At 43.9% G+C, this 22,043-nt stretch overlaps 1 protein-coding gene across 18 annotated transcripts in view; it reads right to left on the reverse strand.

The window, feature by feature from the left end:
- Positions 1–22,043, reverse strand: part of Ttn (titin) — a 273,546-nt gene that overhangs the window by 27,387 nt on the left and 224,116 nt on the right. For all 18 annotated transcript variants that reach the window (XM_040745671.1, XM_040745672.1, XM_040745669.1 and 15 more), the window contains 8 exons: positions 4,908–22,013; positions 4,122–4,418; positions 3,432–4,019; positions 3,036–3,338; positions 2,619–2,915; positions 976–1,263; positions 567–866; positions 22–324 (listed from right to left, as the gene is read on the reverse strand). In XM_040745671.1, coding sequence (XP_040601605.1) covers positions 22–324; positions 567–866; positions 976–1,263; positions 2,619–2,915; positions 3,036–3,338; positions 3,432–4,019; positions 4,122–4,418; positions 4,908–22,013 — 19,482 coding nt within the window. The remainder of the gene's footprint in view (positions 1–21; positions 325–566; positions 867–975; positions 1,264–2,618; positions 2,916–3,035; positions 3,339–3,431; positions 4,020–4,121; positions 4,419–4,907; positions 22,014–22,043) is intronic.

The raw sequence follows: 22,043 nt of genomic DNA on the forward strand, positions 1-22,043 counted from the left end.
CATGTGTATGTGAGTACTTACCAACAGGATCAGCAGCCTTGTAGAAGTCAGATGGATCGGAGAATGGACCCATTCCAGCCGCATTTACAGCACAGACTCGGTATTGATAGTCACTGTTTTCGGTGAGTCCTGTCACCTTTTGTCTGGTGTCACGAATAGTCTCCTTTAGTACTTTAAGCCATGCCAGGCTCTTCTTGTCTCGTTTTTCAAGGAAATAGCCATTTATTTCACTACCACCATCTACAGTCGGCCTGTTCCAGACAACGGTCATGGAATTCTTGGTAGTCTTTGTCACCTCTGGTATGCTTGGTGGTCCAGGTGTAACTAGGAAGGAAAGAACAGATGAGCTTAAAGATTCAACAGGTTCTACTTCTCATCTTTAAATTCTGACTAAAGTATCACTTTAGTAATGACAGTGTCTTGTCTCGTGGAAAGGAGAGTAATGAGACAAGATGAGATGCCAAAGAAAATCAGTTTAAGAAAATATCCATAAGCTATCAGAATAGCTTATATCTGTGAAATGTATTTTTCATGTCTTTTAGTTTTCTAGTGAAGCTATAGCTCACCAAAGGCATTCTTGGCTACAACTGGATCAGATTCCAGTGGCTCGCCAATTCCATATTTGTTCACAGCTCGGACTCGGAAGATGTACTCATTCCCTTTGATGATTTTGGTAGTTGTAATGATGCACTCTTCCAGATTTTCAGCTACCATTGACCACACAACTCGGCTTGTCTCACGTTTTTCCACGATGTAATGAGTGATCTTTGCACCACCATCATCAGCTGGAGGCCTCCAGAGCAGAGTTATCTTTTCTGCAGTGACAGTCTTAAATTCAATTGGTCCACCTGGAGGTCCTGGTTTGTCTGCCAAAGAAAGAAGAAAACAATGTTAGGGCCCTTAAAAGGCCGAGTGACTTTGAATTACTACACTTTTGGTAAGCAATGTATGACATTGCCCATGCTAAACACCTACCAAGGATCTGTACTCTGATGGTAGCTGAGGCTGAACCCATGGCATTTCTTAGTTTCAATTCATAGCTTCCACTATTAAGGCGGTTGGCATCCTTGATGAGTATAGATGCGAGGTCTGTGCTATTTTCAACACACACCAATGCATTGGTTTGTAATTCTTTATCATCCTTGTACCACTCAATTGTAGGCTCGGGTTTGCCAGAAATACCAGCTCTGAGCTTCACAGATGTACCTGCTCTATATTTGACAACTTCTGTATATTCTAGAGGCAAGTCAATAACAGGCCCACCTGCAAGAAAACAGATGAAGAAACAGTTGAAATTTTACCAGGATGAAAAATGTAGTTGCAGAAACTTCAAAATGGACCATTGTCCATTCACTAATTGTGCGCTCATGTGTTGTATGTACTATATGCAGGTCTAAGCTTACTCACTTCATGGGGAAGACAAACTAAACAGACTCTACACCTCAGAGTAGATATAGTCATTGTATGGGGAAGTCAGTACTTTCTATATATTTTAACCTCTGGTAGGTATTTTATTCCAATAATGAAAATAGGATCAGGGATAAGATCATTATTGAAGAGATAGCACAACATGTTTTCTTTTACTCTAGACTCTCTTTCCTTTGCTTCTGACTACTTCCCATTCATTTTCTCTTCCTTCCCACTACCTAGAGCCGTATCTCCCCTGAGCAGATACTCTGTCAGGCTTCTAATGACTGCTTAGACACAGAACTAAGTTTGACTGGTCTTATAGTGCAACAAATACTTGGAATCTACAAAGCCTGGCTAGTAAAGGGTGGCCCAGGGATTTCTAACAAGAGGAAGTGAGTAGATAGTTTTGATTAGACATGAAGAGGCTCACTTCCATTTTTGAAAATGAAAAATTATTAACAGGTGTTACAAGGCACTTGACTCTCATAAAGTTCTCATTTCCAAGCCATTGTTAGTTGAATGCTACTTATTTTAGAATGGCCAATTATATTTTGAACTGACAATGCTATAGAGAGGACTCCAAAGACACCTGCTCATTACTGATGAGTTGTTTGACCTTGGGGGACTTTACATAAACTCTCTAAGTCTTAGGCTTCTTTTTCAAGACAGGATTTCTCTCTGTAGCCCTGGCTGCCCTGGAACTCAGAGATCCATCTGCCTCTGCTTCCCAAGTGCTGGGATTAAAGGCATGCATCATTCCTGCCCTGATTTAGGTTCAGTTTTGTAAAGTGGATTCATCTGTACTGTGGAACTAAGGGAATGAACTCATGGAAGAAGAACTCTCGTGGAAACTGCTCAGTCAATGGTAGGAGCTGTTAATACTATCATCGTTTAGGACTCTGAGTGGTCTTTCATGAACTTAGGAGAAAGATTTGGTGATGATGCACTTGTGAGTTTATTAACAAGTCTGATATTTTAAAATAGAGTGAAATCACTAATGCAGACAGCCAAAAAAATCCTAAAAGTTTGAAAGACCTTTAGCTATACTGCCATCAAAATCTTATCATTTTTAGTGAAGTCAAGGGAGACGTGAAGTGATTAAAGAATATCCCTAAGTATTCATTTGAGCTAGCTTGTAGTTACTCCCACAATCCATTAAAACAAATGGTAAAAGTCATTAAAGAAAACAGTGAGTGAAAACTGCTTACCATAAGAGTCAATGCATGTGATGGGGCCTACAACCTCAGATGGATTGCTAATGGAACCAACAGCATTTCTAGCAAAGACCCGGAATTCATACTGGGAATTCTGAGTCAAGCCAGAAACGGTGAATTGAGTCTCAATAACATTGGTGAAGCTGGCCTTGGTCCATCTCCCATCTGGAAGGTCACGTCTCTCAACGATGTAGCCTGTAATCTTGCTTCCTCCATCAAAAGCTGGTTGTTGCCATGAAAGGTTGACAGAGTTCTTTGAAATATCAGTGATCCGAACATTTCTTGGAGGTTCTGCAATAATGAGAAGGCAGATCAGTTAGACCAATTCATTTTGTTTTGAAGAAATGAAATTTACATTTTAAGTTATCAGAACTGCTCTTCTCATAACAAATACATCTGACAAGTACGTACCACAGGCATCAATGGCCAAGACAGGTTCAGAAGCATGGCTGGGTTTTCCAATACCAGCAGCATTTTCGGCATACACTCTGAATTCATAAATAAGTCCAGCACTGATTGTTGTGACTTTGAAGTGAGTTGTGCGGATGATCATTTTGTTGGCTTTTTGCCACAAAATACTATTTCTGTCTTTCATTTCCAAGTGGTAGCCTATGACTGCACTGCCTCCATTGGACACTGGCTCATGCCAGCCCACAGTGATGCTTTCTCGAGTAACATTAGATACCCAGGGTGTAGATGGTGGTCCAGGTGTTGCTATAAAAGAGAGAAAACCCATAGGTTAGTAGAGGCATTTAGCACATTTATATAGTAAACAGCAATCTGGGGTGTCTAAGGTCAACAACTTACTGTATGGCAGTTTGACAACTACACAAGCAGAATCTATGTGATCACTGATGCCAAATCGGTTTTCTGCCTTGATTCGGAACTGGTACTCTTCTCCTGTGGTCAGTTTCATGACTTTAATCATGGTTCTTGCCACTGTTGCTGAGACTTCAGACCATACTGCTGTACTTGTTTCTCTCTTCAGTACAATGTAATTGGTAACATGGCTTCCACCATCATACTTTGGTGGCTCCCATTTGAGAGTCACACTTTCTTCAGTGATATCACTAATGGTGACGGGGCCAGTAGGAGGACCAGGCCTGTCCAGGACAATGATGTTAATGAAAGTTTTGGTGGTTCCACTGGAGTTGGCAGCAGTGATCTCATATCTTCCAGCATCAGCAGTAACACTTTCTTTAAGATTGATGGTCAGGTTCTCAGCAGTTATCTCAGTATTAAATCTCATGGTAGCCTTCAGGGGCATGCCATCTCTTGATAAGGTCACTTTGGGTAGCGGTTTTCCAGAAACTGGAATGTCAACTTTAAGGTTGGAACCAGCTCTAACATACACAGTATGACTTGGGAAATTCTTCATATCAATTTCAGGTGGTTCTGAAAAATAGAAATATAGAAAATAAAGGTAAAAATGCCTAAAAAATTAACTTACTTTAATGCAGAAAATGAAAATTTGCTTATAGATAAAATTAGACATGCCTAGCTGATCCTTTATGAGGACAGGAAGCAGGAGCTCTCTTGGGTCACTCAGACCAGCTTGGTTTTCTGCAAAGACCCGGAAGAAGTATTCGTGATTCTCTCTCAGACCGGAAACAACCTGGTGGGTTGTTTTTACCACTGCACATTTAACCCAGTTTTTCTGTCCTTTTTCCAGTGCTTCAACAACATAATGTACGACTCTGCTTCCACCATCGTGTTCTGGCTTCAACCAGCTCAGCGAAACACTGTCTTTGGATACACTTGTTACTCCAAGTTTTTCTGGTGGGCTTGGTTTTTCTAAAGAAGAAAAATGAATCATTGAAAGAAAGGGGACAGCTATTACATCCCCCCACAACATGCATCCTTCATACCTTGTCAAAGAAAAACTTAAATCAAGGCCATGAATCTACTTTGACTTGAGTCTATTTATGGGACAACTTTGACTCTTTGGCCAATCAAAGCTCCACTAAGCTATGTCATATGTTACAGTAGTCAAATTTAAATTAAGTCTCAAATAATCAGATAAAATGACAAAATTCATTGTGGGTATATAATGGAGGGACAAAAGGAGTAATCTTGTAAGAAATTTCATATAGTATGTGTAGCTAGATTTGGTTATACTTAAATTCAATAAATCTTATGTTAACTTTCCAGCTATGTCAATTATTGAAGATTTGTTTAGTACTATGGCATAAATAGTTTGGGGCTGTGAACCAAAAGTCTTTAAGACTAAATATAACTAGAGTGAGTCACATTATTCTAGCATATTTTGTTCTTAATATGTACCTGTTATTTTGACGCCTTCTTTTGTTTCAGCTGGCACACCAACACCAAATTCATTTTCTCCAGACACTCTGAAGTAGTAAATAGCTCCTTCTTGTAAGTTGGTTACTTTGTAAGAGAGGTGGTTGCAGTTGTTAGTGACAGATACCCATGCCTTCTTGCTGGCCTCACGTTTTTCTATGTGATAATTTTTCACTGGTGCTCCACCATCATTTTCAGGAACATCCCAGGACAGCATAGCAGTCTCCTTGGTTACTTCACGAACAGTAATATTCGCTGGAGGACCTGGGGAATCTAAAACTTTGACAACGAAGGTCATTGAAGCAGCACTCAAAACATTCTGAATTGTTAGTGTGTATTTTCCAGAGTCGTTTCTGCTGGCATTTTCGATAGTAAGTGATGTACGAGAATCAGTGGAATCAATGTATGCTCTAGTGCGGAGGTCAGTGTCAGGCTTACTCCAGGAGACATTGGGTACTGGTCTTCCTCTGAAAGGAACAGTCATGGTAAATGAGGAGCCAGCCTTGACAATCAAAGTCTTCCTCATTTCAGTGTCAACATCAAATACAGGTTCTTCTTCTCTTTCTTTTGCTACCTGGGGGTCGGAGCTATCACTGGGGTCACTGGCACCAACCTTATTGACAGACCTCACTCTGAAAACATATTCAGCTCCTGTTGTTAGCCCACTCATTGTGTATTCTGTGCCTCTGAAGCTCTGAATGGCAGCTTTCCAGTCAGTTTCGTCAGTTCTTTTGTATTCTACCGTATATCCGGTTATTGGAGCCCCACCATCAAACAAAGGCTTAACCCAACTGATGGTGATAGTTGTCTTGCTTGAGTCTACAATTCTGGGTTTGGATGGAGGAGATGGCAGGAATACTGGGTCTTCTGCTCGAACTAAGGGAGATGTTTCACTTGGAAGACTTAGGCCAGCAGCGTTTTCTGCAAAAACCCGATACTCATATTCACATCCTTCCCGGAGTCCTGTTGACTTCACTCTCAGATCATAAACTGGTTTTTTATTCACGCGCACCCACCGTAGGCTGTTCTTCTCGCGTCTTTCAATTATGTATCCAGAGATATCACTGCCTCCATCAGTCTCAGGTCTTGACCAGCAAAGTGTCATGGAATCTTTGGTCACAGATGTGATTTCCAAAGATGTGGGTGGGCTAGGAATGGTGAACGGATCTAGTGCCTTCACAGGCATGCTTTCTAGGGGCTCACCGACACCGTATTTATTAACCCCAGTTACTCTAAAGATATATTCGTTGCCTTTGAGTAGCTTGGTCACCTTGCAAGATGTTGTCCTCAACTCGGCTTCACATATTGTCCATGCGAGGCGGCTTGTTTCACGCTTTTCTACAATGTAGTAGTCTATATCTGCACCTCCATCTTCCTGCGGACGGCCCCAGGAAAGAGAGCACTTCTCAGCAGTGAGGCCAGTTATTTCAAGTGGTCCTGCTGGTGGGCCAGGCTTATCAAGTACTTTACAGTTAACTGCCATAGTCCTTGTTCCTGCCACATTCTTCAGTGTAAGTACATACTGTCCAGTGTCTCGTCTTACACAGTCTTTAACAGTTAATGTGGTATTATAGTCTGTTGAGACAATTTCTGTTTTTGCCCTTTCTTCAATTTCTATCCCATCTTTGGCCCAGGAAATTACTGGTAGAGGTCGCCCTGCAATGTCTGCATTTATTTTAAGGACTTCTCCAGCTTTGACAACAATGACATCTCGGAATTTGACATCCATCATAATTCTTGGCGCCTCAACGTCATCTTTCACCGTAATAGGTCCAGTGGATTCAGATGGTTCACTAACCGAGTCAGCAGCATTTCTTGCAAAGACGCGGAATTCATAGCGCTGGTCTTCAGTGAGCTCAGTTACTTCAAAGTATGTTTCCTGTACATTAGTGAAGTTGCACTTCAGCCACCTGCCATCAGGCAGTTCTCTGCGTTCAACAATGTATCCAGTGATCTTAGCTCCACCATCATAACGTGGTTTAGACCACTTAAGTGACACTGATTTCCTTGTGATATTGGTAACTTCAGGTTGTCCAGGAGGGTCACAAGGGTCTCTTGCAGGGACTGGCTCACACGCTTTACTGCATTTGCCAATTCCAGCAATGTTCTCGGCATATACACGGTACTCATACATCAGCCCCTCATCAAGACCAGAGACCTTCATCTGAGTATCTGCAATGAGCGCTTTGTTTGCCTTTGACCAGAGGATGCTGCTTCTTTCTTTGTATTCAAGGTGGTAGCCAATGACTTGGCTTCCTCCATCATTAACCGGCACCTGCCAGCTTACAACCATGGTAGATTTTGTGGCATGCATAACTTTAGGAGTACCAGGAGGCCCTGGGGGGCTGAATGGATACTCAGCAACAACAGCTGAGGATTCGCTGTAGGAGCTCTTGCCATACCGATTCTCTGCACAAACACGGAACTGATACTCACTCCCTGTTGTCAAGCGAACTATTTTAATGGACGTTCTCGCCACTGCTTGTGAAACTACTTGCCATGTTGTAGAAGTGGTTTCCCTCTTCTCAACAATATAGTTGCTAATTTGGCAGCCACCATCATATTCTGGAGGATTCCAAGAAATGGACACATTGTCACAACTAACTTCATCAATGCTTATGGGTCCTGGAGGTCCTGGCCTGTCAAGGACAATGACAGTAATAGGAACTGTTATAGATCCAGCAGAATTGGAAACGCACAATTCGTACGTTCCAACATCTTCTCTTGAAGCTTCTTTAATAGATAACGTTGTTACAGTCTTTGTGGAAGACACGTTGACTCTAGTTGTCTCTCTAAGAACCTGACCATCTTTTTGCCAGGCCACAGTAGCTTGAGGTCTTCCTTTGAATGGGATGTCAATTTTGAGTTGGTCCTTAGCCTTAACATTGAAAGTATTGAAAGGAAGCTCAACTGAAGGTTTTATTTCAATATCTTTGGCAATGACTGGCACTCCAAGCTGTCTTGGGTCACTTCTTCCTTTTTCGTTAACTGCAGCTACCCGGAAGACATATTCTTCTCCTGCAGTTAGGCCAGAAATGGTTGCCTCCAGCGTCTTCACTTGTGTGCACATGCTCCACTTTTCACTGCCTTTTGTCTGCATTTCCACCACATAACCAGTGATTTTGCTGCCACCATCGCTTTCTGGCTTCTCCCACTTAATTGTAGCTGTATTACGGGTTACATCTACCAGGGTCACCCTTCCAGGGGGCAGTGGTGGTTCAGACACTTTAACAGGTTCTGTTGTTTCAGCTGGTAAACCAATCCCATATTCATTGGAAGCCAGGACTCGGAAGTAATAAGAACACCCTTCTTGTAGATTTTCAATTTTGAAATTGTTCTTAGTGCAGTTGTTTGTAATGGTAGCATAAGCTTTTCTTGTAGTTTCTCGTTTCTCAACAATATAGTTTGTAATCTTTGCGCCTCCATCAATAAGTGGTGGCTCCCAGGACAGTGTCACTGAGTCTTTCTTCACTTCTCTCACAGTCAGATTCACAGGTGCACTTGGTGAGTCAAGAACTCTGACATTGACAAAAGCCGTCTTGGAGCCACTGTTGTTTTCTAGGGTGAGGTTGTATCTCCCACTGTCAAATCTGGTCACGTTGTCAATCACCAGCATTGTATATGAACTAGTCACCTCAATCTGGGCCCTCTCTGTGAGAATGCCTTCGGCCTTTTCCCATTTAACTTCCGGTTCTGGCCGGCCTTTGATAGTGACAAATAAGCGCAGAGTGGCACTTGCACGAAGAGTGACCACCTTTCTGAGATCAGCATCAAGTTCTATTTCTGGTGGCTCTGCCCTCTCCTGAGCAACGACAGAGCCGGGGATAGTGGCGGGTTCACCTACACCTTCGGTATTGAAAGCGCAGATACGGAAGTTGTACTCGGCATTCTCTTTCAACTTGGTCACTGTGAACTGCTTCCCTTGCAGCCCTGACGGTGGAGTACAGGTAGTCCATTCATCGGCAGCGGCTTCCTTGAGCTCAATAACATAGCCTCTGACAGGTGCACCACCATCATAAATGGGCTTATTCCAGGCTAAGGAGACAGAGGACCTGGAGGTATCTGTCACTTTGGGGTTACTTGGTGGACCTGGAGGGTACAAGGCGTCACATGCCCGGTAGAAAGTGGAAGGCTCACTGGGTTCCCCAATGCCAGCTGCATTCTCAGCAGCGACTCTGAACTCATAGGAATGGCCTTCGGTGAGGCCAGTGACCCTGAACCGAAGATCCGTTAATGCTTTCTTGTTGCACTTGGTCCATCTTATTCCCTCCTTGTCTCGCTTTTCAAGAATGTACCCCTCAATTTCAGCACCGCCGTCATCCACTGGCCGTGTCCATGTGAGTACCATGGAGTCTTTGGTGATTGCTGAGGCCTCTGGTGTTGAAGGAGGGCCTGGAAGCTTATAAGGATTACAGGCTATCACAGGCTCAGATTCAAGGGGCTCTCCAATTCCATATTTATTCACTGCCATAACCCGGAAAATGTATTCATTCCCAGGAAGTAATTTAGTGACTTTGTAGTTAAGGGCCTGTACCTCAGTGGCAACCTGGGTCCAGGAGAGTCTGCTTGTTTCCCTCTTTTCAATGATGTAATGTGAAATCCCAGCACCGCCATCTTGCAAGGGTGGGTTCCATGCCAGGTAACACTTTTCGGCTGTAACTCCGGTGACTTTAAGAGGTCCTTCAGGAGGCCCTGGCCTATCCAGCACCTTTACGGTGATAGGTATAGTCTTGGTGCCACCGACATTGCTGAGCTTCAAGGTGTACTGCCCTCCATCAGTACGGATGCAGTCTTTGACGACAAGGGTCGTTTTCTGGAGAGTAGATTTAATTTCCATCCGAGCAGCTGTTTCTTCAAGTTCGTTCCCATCTTTTGACCAAACTATATCAGGTATAGGTTTGCCGCGGATATCGGCTTCAAGAACAAAGGTCTCTCCTGCATGAACAATGATGACATCTCTATATTTTGGGTCCAGTGAGGCATTTGGTGCATCAATTTCATCTCTTGCAGTGATGGCACCACTGCTTTCAGACGGCTCACTAAAGTTGCCAGCTGCATTTCTTGCAATTACTCTAAATTCGTATCTTTGGTCTTCTACAAGTCCAGTCACTGTAAATTCAGTTTCCACAACATTGGTGAAGCTGGCTTTCATCCATCGGCCATCAGGTAGGTCTTTCTTTTCTATAATATAACCAGTTATCTTGCTGCCACCATCATAAGCAGGTTTCTTCCATTTGAGTGTGACACTATTTCTTGTGATAACAATGGCTTCAGGACGGCCAGGTGGATCACACGGGTCACGCGCAACATAGCACTCTGACACTTTGCTAGGCTTGCCAATGCCCACAATGTTCTCAGCAGAAACTCTGAACTCATATTCAAGTCCTTCATCAAGCCCAGTGGTTTTGAATTTGGTATCTTGGATGGGGATCTTATTCAACTTGACCCACAGAATGCTATTCTTTTCCTTCTGTTCAAGATGGTAGCCAATAACTTTGCTGCCTCCATCATTAACTGGTTCGTGCCATTGCACAAGCATTTGATCTTTTGAGACAGATGTCACAAAAGGGGTCCCAGGAGGTCCAGGTTCTTTAAATGGATACTGTACAACAACTGGTTTAGAGTCCAAGGGAGCACTCTTTCCATACCTGTTCTCAGCAAAAATCCTAAACTGGTATTCAGTACCCGTTTTCAGTTTGCCGATTTTAATGGTCGTTCTGGCAACTGTTGCTGACACCATCTGCCAGTTGGTGGTGGTAGTGTCTCGCTTCTCTACAATGTAGTTGCTTATTTGGCACCCACCAGTGTAGGCTGGAGGCTCCCAAGATATGACCACAAAGTCTGCACTAACTTCATCAAACTTCACTGGTCCAACTGGAGGGCCAGGCTTTTCCAAAACGATAATGCTGAGGTTTTCTGTTGCTGTGCCTGCACTGTTTGTTGCTGTGACACTATATTTTCCAAAGTCATCTTTACTACTTTCTTTAATATGCAAAATAGTCGAAGTAGCTGTTTCTTCAACATTTACTCTTGTAGTCTGTTTAAGAGGCTCACCATCTTTGACCCAAGAAATTTTTGGTCTTGGGCGGCCTATGACTGGAATTTCTATTTTCAGATCCTCTCCAGCTTGGACACTGTATGTATTAAATGGCAACTTAAAACTAGGCTGTATAGTCAAGTCCTTGGCTATGACAGGAACGCCAAGCACTCTTGGGTCACTTTTTCCTTTCTCGTTGTAAGCTTTGACACGGAACTGATATTCTTGTCCAGAGCTCAGGCCAGTGACAACTGCATTACAGACTTTGGATTCAGCCACTATGCTCCACTTTTCCGTTCCTTTGGGCTGCATTTCAACCACATACCCCAGGATTCTGCTACCACCATCATGTTCAGGTTTCTCCCACATAAGTGATGCGCTGGTTTGGGACACGTCGGTGAGTGTTACCTTTCCTGGTGGGGAAGGAGGCTCAGAAGCCTTCACAGCATCAGAGGTTTCCGCAGGAACACCAACTCCAAATTCATTCTCAGCCATGACTCTGAAGTAATAAATGGCTCCTTCGGTCAGATTCTCAACTTTGAAGCTTGTTTTATTGCATTTACTACTCACATTGGCATAGGCTTTTCGGGTTGACTCTCGCTTGTCAATTACATAGTTCTTGACCTTTGCCCCACCGTCAATGAGAGGCGGTTCCCATACCAGAAGAACAGAGTCTTTTCTCACTTCCTTGACAGCTAAATTCTGTGGTGGCCCTGGGGTGTCAAGTACTTTCACAGTTACAAAAGCTGTCTTTGACCCGCTGCTGTTCTCCAGCTTGAGAATGTATTTCCCAGCATCATTTCTGTCACAGTTATCTATTGAGAGTTGGGTGAAGTTAATTCCCTTCTCAATTTGGACTTTATCTGTGAATTCACCTTCCTCTTTAGACCAAGTGATCTCAGGTGTTGGACGACCTTTGAAAGGAATATGGATTCTGGCAGATCCACCAGCTCTTACAACAATTCCTTTTCTTAACTCAGAGTCAAGGTCGAGTTCCGGAGCTTCAAGTTTATCTTCTGGTTTCACGGTACCAGGAACTGAGGCGGCCTCACCTAAACCAACTTTGTTGAGGGCACAAACTCGTATTTTGTATTCTTGGTGTTCAGTGAGTTTGGAAATTTCAAATCGAGTGACTCTCAGGCCAGTCTGTGGAGTGACTATTTGCCATTCATCTTCATCTGCTTTACAGATTTCTACGATGTAGCCCAGGATCTCACTGCCACCATCATAGATAGGTTTGCTCCAGGCAAGTGTAATTGAATTTTTAGTGGTGTCTACAACGTGTGCATTGGTGGGTGGGCCAGGTTTGAACACAGGATCGCAAGCCTTATAGTAAATGGTAGCTGGACTTGGCTCTCCCACTCCAGCGGCATTTTCTGCAGAGACTCTGAATTCATATTCATGGTCTTCTGTTAATCCTGTTACCCTGAGCCGCAAATCTGTGATGCGGCGTTTGTTGCATTTAATCCACCGAATGCCACTTCTGTCTCTCTTCTCCACAATATAACCAATAATCTCACTTCCACCATCACTGTCTGGCCGATTCCAGCAGACGGTCATAGAGTCCTTGGCAATGTTTGTGACTTCCAAATTCTTTGGTGGTCCAGGAAGCACAAATGGATTTTTCATGAGCACTGGAGCAGATTCCAAAGGCTCTCCAGTACCGTACTTGTTGACAGCCATTATTCGGAAAATATATTCATTCCCTTCTAAGAGCTTGGTAACTTTCAGAGAGTTAGTTACAACTTCTGAAGCAACTACGGTCCATGCGAGTCGACTAGTTTCTCGCTTCTCAACGACATAGTGAGAAATGTCACTGCCGCCATCTTGAAGTGGTGGAGACCATGCCAAAGTGCATTTTTCACATGTGACTCCTGTAACCTGAACTGGCCCTTCTGGAGGTCCTGGTCTGTCTAGCACTTTCACATTTACTGGGAATGACTTAGAACCAGCAACGTTAGAGGCTCTCAAAATATACTGTCCACCATCAATTCGAATGGCGTCTTTTACAATAAGTAAAGCTTTGAAATCTGTGTTTTTTATTTCACATCTAGCAGATTCTTCAATTTCCTTATCTCCTCTTAACCACTCAATGGTGGGTAGGGGCTTGCCATAGACATCAGCCTCAAGTCTGAATGTTTCTCCAGCATTTACCACGATTGTGTCTCTGAATTTTGGATCCATTGAAATCCGTGGGAGTTCAACCTCATCCTTGGCAGTTATTGGTCCGGTGCTATCAGAGGGCTTACTTATTGCACCAGCTGCATTCTTTGCAATGACTCTGAATTCATATCTTTGATCTTCAGTAAGTCCTGACACAGTGAATTGAGTTTCAATGACATTTGTGAAACTGGCCTTCATCCAGCGACCCTCAGGTAAATCACGTTTCTCTACGATGTAACCTGTAATCATACTTCCACCATCATACACAGGTTTGGTCCACTGTAAAGTGATTTCGTTTCTCTTAACTATTATTGCTTCTGGGGTTCCTGGTGGGTCACAGGGGTCTCGGGCTACATAGCATTCAGAATTCTTGCTTGCCTTGCCTACACCAACAATATTTTCAGCATAAACTCTAAATTCATACTCAATGCCTTCTTCAAGGTTCAGTGCTTTAAACTGGGTGTCATGAATAATGGTTTTGTTGACTTTTGTCCACAAAATACTATTCCTTTCCTTTCTCTCAAGGTGGTAACCTATGACTGGGCTTCCACCATTATTGATTGGTTCATGCCATTGTACAACCATAGAGTCTTTGGAGATGGCTGTGACAAATGGTGTTCCTGGAGGGCCCGGTTCTTTGTAGGGATATTGAGCTACAATTGGTTCAGACTCTAAAGCAAAGCTCTGTCCATATCGGTTTTCAGCAAATATTCTGAATTGGTATTCTGTACCAGTTTTCAGCTTGGTTACTTTGAGTGTAGTTCTGGCAACAGTAGCAGAGACGACATCCCATACTGTGGTGGTTGTATCTCTTTTCTGAACAATGTAATTGGTTATTTGGCAACCTCCTGTGTATAAGGGAGGGTTCCAGGATAATGTAATACTCTCAGCACTGACTTCATCAAATTTAACAGGCCCCTTTGGAGGATCAGGTTTATCTAAAGTTATAATTTCAATGGCGGCTGTTTTCTGACCAACAACATTGGCAACTGTGATTCCGTACTGCCCGCCATCGTCCTTATGAGTTTCTTTAATACTGAGTGTGGTGAGGTCAAGAGAGTCAGTAACATTGATCCTTGTGGTCTGTTTCAGTGGCACACCATCTTTAGTCCAGGAAATGGTTGGTTTAGGACGTCCAGAAATTGGTACCTCTATTTTCAAATCTTGGCCAACCTGTACGCTGTAACTGCTGAATGCTGGTCTTACATCTGGCTCAATGACCAGATCTTTGGCAATTATTGGAACTGCAAGGGATCTAGGGTCACTTCTTCCTTTTTCATTTACAGCAACAACTCTGAAAAGATATTCTTCTCCCTGAGTTAGGTTGGTGATAACTGCTTCAAGGGACTTGACCCTAGCACACTCTGACCACTTATCAGTGTTTTTAGCTTGCATTTCTACAATGTACTGAATGATTTTACTGCCACCATCATGTTCAGGCTTTGTCCAACTCAAAGAGACACTGTTTCTGGTGACATCATCCACAGTTATTTTCCCTGGAGGTTGTGGGACTTCTGCAACCTTGATGGGATCTGCAGTGCGGGCGGGAAGGCCAATACCATATTCGTTCTCAGCGGTGACTCTGAAGTAGTAACTGCAACCTTCTTGAAGTTGTTCAATTTTCCAAGAATTCTTATGGCAGTTTGTTACAACAGCTGCATATGATTTTCTTGTGGCTTCACGTTTCTCAACAATGTAATTTTTAATTTTTGAGCCTCCATCCAACAGAGGAGGTTCCCATGTAATTGATACCGAGTCTTTGGTAATTTCTGTGACTTTCAGGTTAACAGGTGGGCTTGGTGTGTCCAGAACCCTCACAGTCACAAAAGCAGATTTTGTTCCACTGCTGTTTTCTAATGTGAGAGTGTATTTTCCACTATCATATCGATTGACATTATCAAGAACAAGAGAGGTAAAGCTGCTAGTGACATCAATTATAGCTGAGTCTCGGATTTCACCGTCTACCTTCCCCCACTTAACTTCTGGTGTAGGACGACCTTTTATAGGAACAAACAGCCTTAAGGAGCCGCCTGCCCTTATGTTAATAACCTTCCTTAGTTCAAGGTCAAGATCTATATCGGGTGCTTCAAGCTTTTCTTCAACCATTACAGGTCCAGGGACATCAGCATGCTCCCCAACTCCAGCTTTATTAATGGCACAGATCCGGAAGTTGTATTCATGCTTTTCCAACAGCTTCTCTACTTCTAGATTTGTTTTATTGATTCCAGTTGGTGGTGTACACATTGTCCATTCACCAACACTCACGTCACATTTCTCAACAATGTATCCTTGGATTTCACAGCCACCATCATATATAGGTTTGCTCCAAGAAAGGAAAACTGAAGATCTGGTAACATCCATGACTTTGGGGTTGTTTGGAGGGCCTGGCTTATAAATGGGGTCACAAGCCTTTTGGTAAGCAGAAGGGGGGCTCGGTTCACTGAGCCCAGCAGCATTTTCGGCGGAGACTCTGAATTCATAATTGTGATTTTCTATGAGTCCAGTCACTCTCAAGCGCAGTTCTCCAATGAGACGCTTGTGGCATCTCGTCCATCTTATGCCTTCTTTGTCCCGCTTCTCTAGAACATATCCTAGAATTTCACTGCCACCATCAAATGCTGGCCTTTCCCACACGACAATCATTGAATCTTTGGTCACAGCTGTAACTTCTGGCGCTTTGGGTGCATCTGGGACTACAAATGGATTCTTGGCAATTAATGGCTCAGATTCAAGAGGTTCACCAACGCCGTATTTGTTCACAGCCATTATGCGGAATATATATTCGTTGCCTTCTAGAAGCTTTGTAACTTTGCAACTGAGAGTTTGCACATTGGCATCAACCAGAGTCCAGACTAGGCGGCTGGTTTCTCGCCTTTCCACAATATAATTTGTGATATCACTCCCACCATCCTGAAGTGGGGGTTTCCATGCTAGTGTACATTTTTCTGCTGTAACCCCTGATATAGCAACAGGTCCCTCAGGTGGGCCTGGTCTATCAAGAACTTTGACATTGACAGTAACTGATCTCTCTCCCGCAACATTTTTGGCCTTCAGGATGTAATTGCCACTGTCAACACGTACTGCATCTTTGACACTGAGACTGGTGGCAAAGTCGGTGCTCTTTATTTCTAACCGAGCTGTGCTTGAAAGTTCCTGGTCACCTTTTACCCACTGAGTGGTTGGTATTGGTTTGCCATATATATCTGCATCAACTTTGAATGATTCGCCAGCATGAACCACAACTGTGTCTTTGTATTTGGGGTCCATGCTTATTCTTGGTGGCTCTACCTCATCTCTTGCTGTTATTGCTCCGGTGCTTTCTGAGGGCTCACTGAACACTCCTGCAGCATTTCGAGCTATAACCCTGAATTCATATCTGTGATCTTCAATTAGGCCAGTTACTTCAAACTGGGTGTCAATAATATTTGTAAAACTGGCTTTCATCCAACGGCCATCGGGTAATTCTTTCTTCTCAACAACATAACCAGTGATCTTGCTCCCACCGTCATAGGTGGGTTTCTTCCACTGAAGAGTCACAGAATTCCTTGTGACAATGATTGCCTCTGGCCGTCCTGGTGGATCACATGGGTCACGAGCTACGTAACATTCTGATGGTTTACTTGGCTTGCCAATGCCGACAATGTTCTCTGCAGACACTCTGAATTCATATTCAATGCCTTCTTCGAGGCCAGTTGTCTTGAACTTGGTTTGAGGAATAGGTGTTTTATTTAGCTTGACCCAGAGGATGCTGTTTCTTTCCTTGCGCTCTAGATGGTAGCCAATGACTCTGCTCCCACCATCACTGACTGGCTCATGCCACTGTACTTCCATGCTGTCTTTGGAGGCAAGTGTGACGAATGGTGTGCCAGGTGGACCTGGCACTTTGAATGGGTACTGGGCAATCACAGGCTCTGAATTGAGATAGGTACTCTTCCCATATCTATTTTCAGCAGCAATTCTGAACTGATATTCACACCCAGTCTTGAGTCTGCAGGCCTTTATGGTTGTTCTTGCAACGGTAGCTGATACAATTTGCCAGGTGGTCGTGGATGTGTCCCGCTTCTCTACAATGTAATTATTGATAGAACTTCCTCCATCGTACTTGGGTGGCTCCCAGGAAAGAGTAACACTGTCTGCTGTCACTTCATCCATTTTGACTGGTCCAGTTGGAGGCCCTGGTTTGTCAAGAACAATAACATTAAGGGTTTCGGTAGCTTCACCTGCGGAGTTAGTCAGTTTAACTGTGTAATGGCCAACATCTTCTCGGCAGGCTTCCTTTATTGTCAGTAGGGAATTGCTCTCTGTGCTCTCTGCGTTTACTCTAGTTGTCTGCTTCAGTGGCACCTCATCTTTATGCCAGGTGACAGCTGGTGTTGGGCGTCCAATGAATGGTACATCAATTTTCAGGTCTTCCCCTGCCAGCACAGTGAAAGTGTTGAAGAGGAGTTTGAAGGCGGGTGGAATAACAAGGTCTTTAGCAATCACTGGAACACTCAGTTGTCTGGGATCACTGATTCCCTTTTCGTTCTGAGCTGAAACACGGAAAGAGTATTCTTCACCCTGGATCAATCCAGTGATGGTAGCTTCGGTGACTTTCACTGTGGCACATGTGGCCCATTTGTCACTGCCTTTGCTCTGCATCTCTACAATATAGCCAAGAATTCGGCTGCCTCCATCATGTTCTGGCTTCTCCCAAGAGAGGGAGACACTGTTTCTTGTGACGTCCATCAAAGTTATTTTCCCTGGAGGAAGAGGTCGTTCTGATGCTTTCACAGACTCTGCAGTCTCAGCAGGCAGTCCGATGCCATATTCATTTTCAGCAAGAACTCGGAAATAGTAACTGCAGCCCTCTTGAAGCTGGTCTACTTTCCAGGAAGTCTTATGGCAATTTGTTGCCACAGTTGAATATGCCTTTCTTGTGGATTCTCGTTTCTCAACAATGTAGTTCTTTATTTTTGAGCCTCCGTCAATAAGAGGAGGCTCCCATGTCAACATGACGGATGTCTTTGTGACCTCCTTTATCTTTAGATTCTGTGGAGGGCCGGGTGTATCTAGCACTCTAACATTGACAAATGCAGACTTGCTGCCCGAGCTGTTCTCCACAGTTAGTATGTACTTGCCACTGTCAAATCTGTTAACATTTCCAACAATAAGCAGGGTATAAGAGCTTGTGGATTCAATGCTTGCTTTGTCCAAAGATTCTCCATGCTCTCTGGCCCACTTGACCTCAGGGGCTGGTCTCCCTTTGATGGGGACAAAGAGTCTCAGGGTGCAACAGGCTCTTATAGTGACAACTTTGCGTAGGTCAGCATCTAGTTCGATCTCTGGAGGTAGCATTCTATCTTCTGCCTTTGGAGTCCCAGGAACAAGGGCCGGTTCTCCAAGTCCTTCAGAATTCATGGCATAGATACGGATTTTATATTCCTGATTCTCTATGAGGTTGGTGATGGTATAGGAAGTTGCCTTGAGTCCAGCTGGGGGAGTGACAACCTGCCATTCATCTTCTTCAGGCAGGGCAATCTCAACCATATACCCAGTGATTTCTGAACCTCCATCATAGATGGGTTTATTCCATGCAATTGAAATGGAGGACCTGCTTGAATCAAGGACACGTGGGTTGCCCGGTGGGCCAGGTTTAAACACAGTGTCACAAGCTTTATAAAACGGGCTGGTAGCACTTGGTGCACTAATTCCAGCTGCATTTTCTGCCATAATTCTGAACTCATATTCGTGTCCTTCTGTCAGTCCAGACACTTTGTACCTTAAGTCAGTCAGAGTCTTTTTGTTGCATTTTACCCAGCGTTGGCCAGCTTTATCACGCCGTTCCACAATGTAATTGATGATTTCGCTTCCACCATCAGAGTCAGGATGGCCCCAGCACACAACCATGGAGTCTTTGGTGATAGTTGTGACTTCAGGGTTCTTGGGTGGGTCAGGTGGTCCATAGGGATCCACTGCAAGCACAGGTTCCGACTCTAGTGGCTCTCCAACTCCATATTTATTTACAGCCATGACACGGAATATGTATTCGTTGCCTTTCAGGAGCTTAGTGACCTTCAGTTTTGTTACTTGGACTTCCGTGGCAACGTTTGTCCACGCCAACCTGCTGGTTTCACGTTTCTGTACTATGTAATGATCAATTTTGGCACCTCCATCATCCAGTGGAGGCAACCATGACAATATGCACTTTTCTGATGTCACGTCAGACACAGCTAAAGGTCCTTCAGGTGGTCCTGGTCTATCAAGAACTCTGACATTGAAAATGTGTTTGGCAAAACCACCAGGATTAGTTGCTGTCAGGATGTAAGCCCCACTGTCTGTTCTTGACGAATCCTTGTTTATCAGATGAGTGGAAAAGTCTGCAATTTTTATCTCTAATTTCCCTGTGCCTTCAAGCTCCTTTCCATCTTTAGTCCATTCCATTGTTGGAGGTGGTCGACCGGAAACATCAGCTTCTAGCTTGAATGCTTCACCAGCTTTTAATGTGATAGTATCCTTAAATCTAACATCCACCATTATTCTTGGTGCTTCAAGGTCATCCCTGCATGTGATGGCATCTGATGGCTCAGATGGTGGACTCATGGCACCAGCAGCATTTTTAGCAATCACACGGAACTCATAAGCAGCATCTTCAGTTAGGCCGCTGACTGTAAATTCATTCTCTAAAATGTTGCTGAAGTTGGCCTTCAGCCATCGTCCATTAGGAAGGTCCCTCTTTTCAACCACATAGCTAGTGATTTTAAATCCTCCAGTATATTCGGGCTTGGCCCACTTCAGTGTCACTGTGTGTCTAGTAATGTTTAGAGGTACTGGTTTCCCAGGTGGGTCAATGGGATCCAGAGCAAACATTGGTTCAGATGGCTTACTTGGTTTGCTCTTGCCTGCCATGTTTTCTGCGATTACCCGGAATTCATAAGCAATGCCATCTGTAAGCCCAGTTGATTTGAAAATGTTGCCTGGCACTAATGCTTTGCTCACAGTCTGCCAGAGAATGCCATTTCGTTCTTTCCTTTCAATGTGATATCCTAAAATCGGGCTTCCACCATCAGAAAGTGGTTCATGCCAGCTAATTGTCATCGAGTCTTTGGTGACTGCAGTAACCTGAGGGGTGCCAGGAGGCCCAGGCACCTTAAATGGATAGTTAGCAACTACAGATGCAGATGTGATGCCAGGTCCAACTCCATATCTGTTTTGTGCTCTTACACGGAACTGATACTCCACTCCTGTAGTCAGGCGAGTGGCTTTGTAGGTAGTACGGATAACAGTTGTTGCTAGCTCTACCCATGTAGTACTATCTGTCTGTCTCATTTCCACTACATAGTTGCTTATTGGTACACCTCCATCGTTTTCTGGTGGCTCCCAAGAGAAGGTTACAAAGTCAGATGACACTTCATCAAATTTTATTGGTCCTGTAGGTGGTCCTGGAATATCATGGACTTGAATGGTTATGACATCACCAACCTCTCCTACAGTGTTCTTTGCTGTTAGCGGATAGGGTCCACTATCACTTCTAACACACTCATTGATATTTAAGATGGTGGAAGTTGCTGTGTTTTCAACATTAACTCTCTGTGTCTGTTTAAGAATTTGGTCTCCTTTTTTCCATGTAACTGTGGGCTTTGGTCGACCGAGTACTGGAATTTCCACTTTGATGTTGTCACCAGCTCTGGCAATGACTAGCTTCTGATAGATGCCACGAAGATCCAACTCCGGAAGCATTGTCTGTTCCTTGACAATGACAGGTCTGCTTTCTCTAGGGGCACTTCTGCCGGCACTGTTTACTGCCATCACTTGGAAGGTATACTCCTCTCCTTCAGTTAGATTCCTCACCACACATTCTAACCCTTTCACGGTTGAGATGTGGGTCCACTGGTCAGACCCTTTCCTTTGGGCTTCAATCACATAGCCAGTGATCTTGCTGCCACCATCATGCCTGGGTTTGGGCCATGCCAGACTGACTGTGCTCTTGGTTATGTCCATAATGTTAAGGCTATCTGGGGGTAATGGTGCTTCAGAGGCTCTTACAGGCTCTGTAGTTTCTGTTGGTTCACCAACCCCATATTCATTTTCTGCCATCACTCTGAAGAAGTATTCACAGCCTTCTGTCAAGCCAGTTACTTTATATGTACATTTATGGCACTTAGTGGTGACAGTGGAGTACGATTTCCTTGTTGCTTCACGTTTCTCCACTATGTAGTTTGTTATACGTGAGCCCCCATCTATCAGAGGTAGGTCCCAGTGTAGGGTGACACTGTCCTTTGTGATGTCTGTAGGCCTTAGGTTAAGGACAGGACCTGGTGTGTCTAGGACTCTGACATTGACAAAGCCACTTTTCTTCCCAGCTGGGTTTTCAATGGTCATCACAAATTTACCGGTGTCATATCTGTTACATTCTGGGATGATGAGAAGGGTAAATGACTCTGTATTTTCGATGTTGGCTCGGTGCTTCAGGTTGATATTATCTTTGGTCCATGTCACTTCAGGGGCAGGGCGACCTTTAATTGGCACAAAGATCCTGATGCTGAGTCCTGCCCTAACCACAAGTGTTCTTCGCAGCTCAGCATCTAGCTCAAAATCAGGAGCCATTTCCTTCTCCACAATTTCGACATTTGGAATCACTGCTGGCTCCCCGACACCTGCATCGTTGATGGCACTAATTCTAAAATTGTATTTTTCTTTAGTTTGAAGATCAGGAACGACAAACTGAGTGATTCTGAGGGCTGTTCCTGTTGTATCTTTTATCCAGGCATCATCTCCTACTTTTTGATGCTCTACCACATAGCCGGTGATTTCAAGCCCACCATCATAATGAGGCTTGCCCCATGCTAAAGATGCTGATTTCTTGGTAGTATCAGTGACATGCGCATTTGAAGGTGGTCCTGGAGGATCTGAACAAAAGAAAGAGGGATAAAAATCAT

This window comes from Mesocricetus auratus, unplaced genomic scaffold (genome assembly GCF_017639785.1).
Source record: "Mesocricetus auratus isolate SY011 unplaced genomic scaffold, BCM_Maur_2.0 Super-Scaffold_100004, whole genome shotgun sequence".
NCBI lineage: Eukaryota > Metazoa > Chordata > Mammalia > Rodentia > Cricetidae > Mesocricetus > Mesocricetus auratus.